General features: G+C 45.2%; 1 protein-coding gene across 1 annotated transcript in view; it reads left to right on the top strand.

Moving 5' to 3' along the window:
* The first annotated feature begins 1,845 nt into the window (after positions 1-1,845).
* Positions 1,846-10,759, top strand: part of LOC149326032 (uncharacterized) — a 61,608-nt gene continuing 52,694 nt past the window's right edge. Inside the window, exon 1 of the mRNA XM_089564454.1 lies at positions 1,846-1,856. Within this exon, the coding sequence (XP_089420580.1) occupies positions 1,846-1,856 (11 nt within the window). The remainder of the gene's footprint in view (positions 1,857-10,759) is intronic.

Raw genomic sequence — 10,759 nt, forward strand, 5'->3', positions numbered from 1 at the left:
GTGCCTGTTTTATCACTTGCTGCGAAGCTCGATCAGTGAAGTAAACTCGACGCCGATCGACTTTCGCCTTCCGACGATCGCCGAGCGGACAGTGTTGCTGCCCAGGTTTAGTCCGCATGCCTCAAGAACCTAGCTCTTGCTATGGCACCATCATTGAAGGTCAGAACAGCATCTAATGTAGCAATCTTCAATGTCTGTAGGTCCACAAAGAGATTTTTTGGAGCATACTCCCATACGACGTTGTTGAAGGACTGGTTTGGGTGTGTTCGTCCGTGCAGCCACTTCGATAAAAGTTCTGCCCATGAAAGCTGCCGATAGATGGGTTTTAGGACCTCAAAGACAGGTGCAGGAAGACTGTCTTTGTGCCCACCAGGTGCCGCACCAGGTGCCAGGCCCCTTTGGAAACAATCTGTGGCTTGTACGACGATGAAATGTGAAAATATGTTGCCCAAACGACCTTTCGCATTTCTTCCAAATTGCCGGTACTTCTTCTCATGGCCAAGCCGTATGTTTGAAGCTTGTCTATGACTGCGTCTGTTAGTCTTCCTCGACCGGAGAGAGTTTTCCCATCAGACAAATTTTCTGTCTTGTTCTCTTTTTTTACTTGTCTCAATATCGTGCCCATTCTCGTTTGCACGTGTCCAATGCATTGTAGAAAACACGGCGCTGAACTAGTAAGTTCAGCGCCGTCAGTCTGTTTCTCTTGTCCTCTGTCTGTGTTCGTAAGCGCTGCTTTTTTTTTCTACAATAGATCACCACCAACTCGCCCAATCCTCAGTTCTTCTCCAATACATTCTAGCCTAGTAATTTCAATGCTTTATCAATATGGCTTTGCTGCCTTCATCGCCAGAAGTAAAAGCGCAGAAAACACACAGCTCGTAAAGGATGTGTGTGTCGCTGACTGCTTTGCTTTCAGATAGCTTTTCCAGGTTGATATAAATTGCACAGAATGAAGTGTGATACATGAAATGATGCAGAAAAAAATGTACTTTCATATTTAGAAAAAAACAAAAAATTCATTTTTTTTCAAATTTTTTCCATGCCCTGTCCCCTTAAGGCTTGAATAAATGAAATGAAACACGCTGTGCAGCGGGCACTCCGGTTGCAGCATCTGGGCCCACGTGTCGCAGCCGGCCGACAGTCCCGCCCACTCCCATTCCGGCGCCTGGCCGCCTCCATATTGCTACGCTTCAGGATGCGCTGCTTTCGGACGCTGGAGCGCGCGTACCGCTACGGACGGCTAGGCTCTGCTACGTGCACAATTTGCGACGGACCGGACGAGACGTTGGAGCACCATCTGCTTGAGTGACTAGAACTATATTCCCATACCACCGTATTGGCGGCATCCTGCAAGAGGTTGGGTCTGCGTTGTGCTATAGCTTAAGACATGCTCTTCCAGCGCGGTTCCCCACCCTCTGAAATCCAAGCATTCCGAAGCTAACTCCGGTTTCTCACCGATTCTGGTCTCGCCGCTCGGTTCATCAGCGCCTACTGCTAAGACATCGCAACTCTAACCGGCTTTTTCATTTTTTTTTACTTCTGTACTTTGAGTTTTATTTTTTCTTTTTTTAAATCTCCCCGGAGATTCAATCTCCCCTGAGACCACAATTCGCTCGAGTGCAGACCTGGCGCACCAGACGAATGTGTTGGGCCTTTCCACTACCGCCGCGGTTTTCCTTATCTCCCTACGGAGCACTTTCAGACCCATTTTCTACTCTAACCATATATCAACCCCTCACTTCTCCCCTGCAGCCTGGCGCACTGGCGGTGATACCACAGTGGCACCGAAAACTGGGCGAGTTGGTTCGAACAGCGCGAAGAAACGAGGATTGAAGGCGAGGACACATGTGCGAAAAGTGAGTGCGATTCACTGCGGCGTGCAATTGCGAACGCCGTCGCAACGTCCGATCGCAGCTCGTCGCCTGCGTCGTACCTGATAGATGTGAACGACGGGCCGCTCGCGGCAAACGCAACGACGGGAAGCGGCAGCCAATGCGGCAGCGTCATCACGATGCTCCAGACTGCTTTGTCGCTGCTCGAACATAGCTGGCACTCTTTCTGATAACAAGGCTATCTTGTCTTCTCAGATTTGTACACCAAGCCAAGCAGCGCTCAGCCACTGCTGCGCGGTGGCAAGTGTGACACCGGTTGTGGGCGGAGCTTGGGTAGAGCGGCGCAGCGGTGCTTGCCGCTCCGTGTGTCCCTGCTTGTAGTGGGGCGGCAGTTATCAAGCGGCGATCGGTGCGGCACGCAGGCGATGTTTTCGCACATGTATCCCCTGCTTAAGCAAGAAACGCGCACACAAACGAAGCGCTTCGTATGAGCGCGTCTCTCTTGCTTAGTCCTCGTTTCTCCGCGGTGACACCACTCAGGTCGGTGAACACTTCGGGCCAGTAAATTTTCCTTTACTTACCAAACGACTTTCTCCCTCGCTACCCTCCTCCTCAACAGAACAGAACAGGAGGAGGAGGGTAGCAGGATTTGGCCACAACCTTTTATGCACAATGCGAAGGCAAGATAACCGCTGGTCCATAAGGGTGACGGAGTGAATTCCAAGAGAAGGCAAGCGTAGCAGGGGGCGGCAGGAAGTTGGGTGGGCGTATGAGATCAAGAAGTTTCCGGGGATACGGTGGGCGCAGCTGGCAAAGGACAGGGTTAACTGGAGAGAGACATGGGAGAGGCCTTTGCCCTGCAGTGGGCGTAGTCAGGCTGATGATGAGGATGGCCCTCCTCCTTGTCTCTGCGGCACGCGCGGCGTACGTGACCAACACCCCGCACTCTAAGAAAAAAAGGTGTAGGAAGGGTGTGTATTCACGATTCATGCTATCTGAAAACGCAAGGACTAACGATGCACTCTGCTAACACCCAAGTGGAGGCCGTTAGTCTTTCGAAAAACGTACTCTTTTTTACTCTGTTAAAACCAGTTCTGTTTGGCCTGCACGAGGACGCTGTACAGCAAAGTATGCAGCCCGCACCGCATCCTCTCTCAAAGATGGTCGTTTCCCGAAAACGAGGTAAGGGGGGTTACTTCGAGTACAATAGTGAAAAGCTACGCTGGCTTCGCCTAGCCAGAGCAGGTAGGCGTGAGTAATCTGTGGACACACGCATTGATCCTTTTGATCCGTGAAAGCTCTTTCTTGGAAGAACAGCTATAGTGAACTTTTCTTGATTTCCGTCTAATATTGTCGACGATAATGGCGGACGAGAAGGCTTGGCGGATGCGCAGAACGTTACTAGAAAAAGGTTAATGGGACGCTGTCGGCCACGACATCCATTACGCATGCAAATATGCTCTTGGCTGCTAACGATCAAAATAATCACTAATATTCGGTGCAGGTGCTTCCATTCTGATATTTGGATATCGTTTAAAAAAAATAGTAAGTCAGCAAAGACAGACGGCATGATGGGTGCTGTGTGACTCCTTTGACAAATCGCAGCTCTGACCGAAATCAACATTCCAACGCTTCGCTCTAAGAAACATACCACAGGCGTGAAAATTATTTCACTTATAATTCCGGCTTCTGATTAACCTTTTATTAAAGCAGTAAGAAAACCGTTAAAAGAAACCATTTTGCTTCATAGCCAGCTTAGGCTCCATTAGTTGGCGCTGTTCTTCATTTTCTAATAGAGTAAGATAAACACCAGGACGCTTAATACCCCCATGCAGTTCCGAACCACGTATACGGCTTTTCGAGGAAACCCTCGTTATGAAATGGCACATGTTCTTGAAGTGTTCACGAAATGAGTGCTACGGTCTCTCATGAGACACCAGCCAAATCGCACCTTGCAGCCGCCAAGCATGTCCTGCACTTATACAATACTATGCAGAACTAACTAGCCCGACAACACGCTCTTCTATGTTCTCGATATTTCGTTGCTCGTTACAGCTGCTCGAGTCTTAACTGAAATATCAGCAATACCAGAGGAATAACAAAAATCATTCAGGTTAACACGGATACAAGTTATTAAAAGAAAATCTGACGAACTAGTGAGATTGTTGACGCAGTAATTTTATGTTAGCTGAAGTTATATTGTAATTTAACGAAAATCCCGACTAAATTGCGTACTCATATTTTTGCTACATTTCAACAAAAGCGAGTCATACTCGTTACCTGCGTTACCTTCACCGCTAGTACTAACAAGGCTGAAAATCAGAAATGCAAGAAACTAGAGAAAGAATAATTCAGCAGCTGAACTGCATTGTGACCGTGGACTGAATGCTCCGGAGGTATGCATACCTTTCTCTTTAGAGCCTTTTACTATGACACGAGCGAGGTTTCAGAGTCGCAGCTTTGCTGATTTACTATGAGATCACCAGCATTTGTACATCTGTTCGGAAACTCCCCAACGCGGCGTAAAATACATTTAGACGTTTCATTTCCAACAAGTTTACGGATCCTTTCTCTCGGCACAAGAAAGCGCAGCCTTCAGTGTTCAGTTTTCGAGATAGCTGCATTTCCTGATAATGTTTTGGCGTGCACAAGTGTTTCGCATAGAAGAAGTTCGATTTCAGCTTATTTTGAATTGATATACAGGGAACGAGGCGAGCAACGCAATTTAAGTCTATTACACCTGTCTTGCGACTGAAATTGTGCTGCAGGCTTACATGAGCAGAAATTAGCTTGAACTCAGTGTACGCCTACGTAACTTTTACCTTTTCAGTTGTTTCGCGCATCTTTAATGCACTCAAGTAGTACTGATAGGCGGAAGGCAGAAATGGAGTTGATCGCCTCCAATTTTTTTTGGAATTGTAGCGCTATGAAAGCACCCACTTCATCAACAAACCGGGTGCCACAGGAAACAGTAACCAAGGCTTTTAATATTACGGCAGCGCATTGTGAATTCTGATGAAATGGTTCAAAGGTCAGGAAATATTTTTTCTTTTAAAGGCTAATTATACGCATAAACAATACACTGCACTGGATAGACGCAACCCGAAGACCCAAGCTCGAAAACAAATGAAACTATGGCGCATAAACGGACAGGTTTTCCTTAATCATCGCAAGTTGCTTCCGATGACTGAGACTTTTATCTTACGCGCACAAGTAAAACTGAGCTAAAGGGCACATTGTATCGCCCTGATGAACCCATCTTTAACAAAAACAAATTCAGTGGTAGTAGTTGCCTGTCTTGAATAAAATGAAAGCGCTTATAGTAGACGGACTCAACCGAATCACCTACCCATAGCCTGAGGCGTCTTAACACTTGCTTGGGCTGGCATAGCGCTGGCAGTGCTCAATTTCTGCGCAATAGAGCCATATCTGAAAATAGTTCGAGAACTCCGTGTATACTCGAGCAACGTGAGGTGAGAACTGCTGCATCAGCAGTAGCCGACTGTTCTCTGACACCGTTTTCTGCGCCATCTTCTTCAAAAGTTTAAATGTCTTGATTCCTCTTTGTTTGCCGGAAATTTCTGAACACTCGGTGCGGCTTTAATAAATCCATAATTCTATAGCTGCATCTATTTCGCTTGCACTAAACTATTTTGGAACACAGCTAGTTTTTTGCTCTCTTCGGATTCTCCTGAAACATGCGCCCCATAAGCAAAAAAGAAAGTTGAAATGTCATATCTGTATTACAAACTGTTGTATCTGACGTGAATCAGTAATGCTCAAGTATTCACATCGCTTTTTTAGCCAGTTCTATGAATGATTTAGAAGTACAGGAAGAGTAATTTATTGATATTTATTTCGCGTTGCCTTCCGTTTGCGACAGTGAATAAGAGCTGGCGAGAACTTCCTAACGATGCTTGTAACTTTAAGCTGCAGCTACTCTGAAAATTATTCCGTTGCTTACACCACAGATTTGCGGCAGCATCTGCGTATTTATTGAAGCTGCGTAAGATGTGGCTGCCCCAAAAGCTTCAAACGCATACTGCAAGGAAGAGGAGGAACAGCCGGGACAAGAGAGAGAGAGAGAGAGAGAGAAACATTTTATTTTCTTTCAACTGAAAGTGGAAGACAAGGCAAAAGGCATGGAGCCTGACAAGGCCTCGCCTGTCGTCTGAAATTAGCAGTGGGCAGCTTCAATAAATATACAGGTTTTCCTCCTGTTGAAACGGTATACATAATGACAGAAGAAAAATAGAATACATATAAACACAGAATGATGGCTATAGAATAAACAAACTTCCGCGGTGAAGCAACACAAAAAACTTAGGTTTCGCGACAACACATTTTAGTGAAGACATGAATTAGCATTCGTGATGGATGACACTGACAGAAAACCGGGGAAAATTTACAAAAACCAAAGGTTTGCATATGCCTTACGGGTACCTATATGTATAAATTATCTTCAGTGATCTGTAAAAATTCTTTATATGTTGATTTGAATGACTTAAATGCTAGCGTAAAATCAATGTAGCGTCCATGGCGGTTAAGTATCTTTATTACTTGATAATCAATATCCTGTTTACCATAATTAGTTCTAATTCTTGTAGTTGTATGTGTATGAGTTCGGAAGCTGTAGTGTGGCGACCTACCTGAAAGTGTAGTGTAAAGCTTTTCTTTGTGGATTAATTGCATCAGTTTAGAGTAATATACTTTATTGGCCGGTAACATATCGTGCCTTAAGAATAGTGGTTGGGTTGGTAAGTCACTTATTCTGCCTTTATAATTTTCAAAGAGGCGTAGAACGCGTTTTTGCAGCACGAGCAACCTATCATAATTTCCTTTCGTCGTAGTGCCCCACACTAATATTGCATAGAGTAGACGTGAGTAAAATAAAGTGTAGTATAGAGTTTTTTTCAGCCAAAGAGGGATAAGTGGAGCTATACGACTCATACAGCCCACAGCGCGACAAGTCTTGCCGACAAGACAAGTCTTGCCGCGCTCATTGTCTTCGACAACGAAAAAGCTGTGGGCACGCTGTAAGTGGACAAAAATAGTGACACATGGGCAGAGAGGCGCACGCAAAAAGAATGCTAGCACCCGCCACACTGCAAGCAGCGAAGGCTGTCGCTTTGCACGCTGGCGGCGTGCCCTTGGGACACTGCTGAGAATGCAGACGTTCCCTCAGTCAGCGGAAAAAAGGGAAAGAGTGAAGCGCGGTCTTCGTCCGAACAAAAGCAAGAAGCTAAGCAATGGTTTATAGTTTTTTCCTTCTCTCTTTAGGTCACGTGCCTGTCTATTTGTGTTGGCTATTTGCCATCCTAGAGTCAAAGACGAAGTCGCTGTTTACCACGCTTGTCGTAGTTGTTGCAGGGTCGGCAGGGTACTGTGTGCGGGAGTGAAGTTGCGCGTTCCTCTTTTTGCGTTGTACGGACCCGTGTGCGTTTCGTGTTCGCTTGCGCTCAGCGATTACTTCATCGTGCACGATTCATCGCCTTGTGACGCAGCAGTGAGCGACATCTTCGCAAAAGACTCAACATCAGAAAGAAACAGCGCACGCCAGATCGCCGCGGCGCAACTCATCGTACGGATTCTTCGCGTCAAATTTCAACTGTAGATGTAAGTGACCCTTTCGTTTGATCGTACGGGTTTTTTCCTGCCATCAAATTATGGCGTATTCTGTAAAGATGCTTTATCATGGACTGTACGCGCAAGCCGCTACTTATTGCTATTTCTTGTCTTGAGCCGGTCGCGTAGCGGCCGGAGGGAGCCTATTCGTGTACAACGCACAACCGCAGCGGCGCAATGTGCTAGCTTAAGGAAAGTAATGTACAGCATAAAAAACAGGGACAGCAGAGAAGACACAAACAGCAAGACTGGTTTAAGTCTTCTCTGCTGCTCCTGTTTTTTGCGCTGTATACCTTAAGATGAGCCACCGACTAGCCCTTACCAAAATTTTGATCAATGTGCTAGGATCTTTCTCGTGCTTTCTTTCGCTGCAGGCTCTGATCCTTCGTCTCCCGTGCTCAAGAACATTGCGGGGTGATTCTTCAACGCAACGTATTTGTACCTGCTCGCGACCATTCAGTGAGGTAAGTCCAAAGCACAGTCTCCGTTCAGAAAGGGGTGACTAAATTATTGTGTGCGCTTCTGTGACACGTACCGCGCGCAGTGCTCACTTCTACCGCAGCACTGTATCTGATTCTCATTGGGCAGTAAACCTGCTTTAATTTAGCTCTACAAGATGACTGCTTCGGCCGGGTCGCTTTTTTGCGGTGAATGGACGGCGTCAAAAATTTTTTTTTTTTTGCAATGGAGTAAAAATCAAACGATAAAAGAGTAAAAGTGAAACGTTCGTGGACAAGAAATTAGCAGCTCATTTGTGGTCTGCGTTTCCTAGCGTGCGGCCATTTTTGCACACGCCTTGCAATATTATTTGCTAACTCAGAGAGTAACTTATCATGCCAGCAGTTTTACTGCATTCGAATGGCAAGGTGCGCTATCGAATGGTGTTGAGCTGATATGTAATTTGCCCTTCAGTCAGGCTGAGAACTAATGGTGAAAAGTGGATTTGTTTACTTCTGTTGACAAGTGAAAAGGTCTGGCATAGTTTGTTACCGGGCATCAGATCACAAAAGCATACAGTCTATGTCACCTCCTTTTGTGCTGTTCTAATCTCTTAGTACAGTTCAGCGCTCAATTTTTGTGGGAGAGTAGAATTGAAGTTTGATGTCGCTGTAAGGGATTGAACTGGAGCATATGCTTGTTCCTAACCTTTTTCTGTTATGAATAATAATGATTTTGGCCTGGGCTAGTTGGTTCATTGTTTTTCGTTGACAGGTTACCACAACGCTATGAAACACGGAAAAAAGAAGAAACGCAAGGCAGGACGCGCGCTGTTTTACCAAGGCACGTTTTTACCTTGGTAAAAGGCACTTTTTTACCTTGGTTTTTACCTTCGTAAAACTCAGGCTACTAAAATTTTAGTCTGACTCTCTCACAAGGATTGAGCGTCGAATTGAACTGAGAGTACAGAAAGAGGTGACATAGACTGTACGCTTTTGCACGCAAGACAGGACAGGCACTGTTTTACCAAGGCTATAGTCTTGGTAAAACTAAGGCTACAGCGCCTGTCCTGTCTTGCATGTCTTCTTTTTTTTCGTGTTCCATAGCACTGTTGTAATCTGTCGATGAATTAAGGATATTGTCAATCTTGTAACCAGTAACAGTACAGTTCTTTCTTCCTTCTACAGTTGCTGTGGTTAGAAATATGTTAATTACTTTCAGCACTTAGTGACAATTCACTGGTACTCGGCCAATGTGTTGTAGGAGTTTGGATATGTTTACTGTGCCAGCATCTGTCTGGTATAAACTAGTGCACTGCGTTAATTACACCTGTTATAAATATGTGGGAAGTGCTGTAATGGATAACATTTGGATTCAAAAGTTGTTGTTTCTCATTTTCAAAATATTCCTGTTTTTGAGCATGTGTGCTGTCATTATGTGGTCTAATGTATATACAAGTTATGACCAACCGTTACACTAATGCTATCAATGATGCCACTATTGCAGTGACCTGGCAGTAGGAGGATTGCAAAGATTCGCAAGCACTGTTACTCGTGGCACTGAAGTTCAAACTGGCTTCTTGAAAACGACACAAATGGTCGAGACTAGATTTATTTAATTATTTATTTATTAGAGATACTATCAGTCCGGTCTGGACCAAGATAGGAGTGACACAAGGGTAGTACAGATTACAAAGGCGGAACACAACAAACAAATCATAAGCACCCTCCAATCGGTGCCAAGTTTTAACATTTTAAAAAATGGAACGGACCTGTACAGAACAAACATGCGCTAAAATCTTGCTGCAACGAAACAGAAAACAATGCGAAAAGACCATCCCCAACAGAAATGCAAGTCGCATTATATAAGGCACTATAATAACAAATCACGAACTCCCGCAGAGAACACATCCACACCTCATGAGAGCACCACATTCTCTGGCAGTCTGTTCCATTCTCTCGATTGAGAGGACATAGTAGTAGCGCTTAAAAAACAAGGACGACAGGGTAGAGAAAGACAGCACAGGCGCTAGACATCAACTGACTTTATTCTCGAGAACAACAACGAATCGTATCGGGAAGTGCCATCACGCATGCGATTCAAAAGTTGATTTTTTATGCTCCTGGTTGTCACCTATAAATTCGTTGTTGTTCTCGAGAATAAAGTCAGTTGATGTCTAGCGCCTGTGCTGTCTTTCTCTACCCTGTCACCTTGTTTTTAAGCGCTACTACTATGTCCTCTCAATCTAAACACCAACTAGCCCAGCTGTCTGCCTTAAATCCATTCTCTCGCTGTGGACAGGAAGAAGGAATGCTGGTAGCAGTGCTCAGAAAACGTTGGTTCTTTTACATGTCTGCAATGTTTACCCCGAGTCATACGTGAAGTAGTTTAGCTTATGTATTGCTGCTTATCGATATGTACCATGTTGTTCATAATCTTATAGAAAGGAATGAGTCTTTTTTGTTTCCGGCGACGTTGAAGAGGGCGCAAGATCGCTAAAGTCTAAAGTGGGGTTACTGGATCTTGTCTTCGGAAGCGAGAATAGATAAGGCGAAGTGCACGCCGCTGCACTCGCTGCAGTTCAGCTGCAGGTGCTTGAGTGTAGGGATCCCACACCTCACACGCATATTCCATTATCGAGCGTACCAGCATCTTATAAGCCGTAAGTTTAGTATTCTGTGTAGCATGCTTAAGTGACCGCCTAATGACTCCTAATCTTTTATCTGCTTTGGCAAAAATCTTAAGTACTATTGGGAAGAAAAGTGGTATACTCCACTCTGCGGGAGCCGGAGCAACGGAAACCTGCGCATTTTGGCGAGCTAAAGCACGAAACATTGAAATGAGCCAAGCGACATGCCTGCTGA

This window comes from Amblyomma mixtum, chromosome 10 (genome assembly GCF_055824585.1).
Source record: "Amblyomma mixtum isolate Tamu chromosome 10, ASM5582458v1, whole genome shotgun sequence".
Classification (NCBI taxonomy): Eukaryota; Metazoa; Arthropoda; class Arachnida; order Ixodida; family Ixodidae; genus Amblyomma; species Amblyomma mixtum.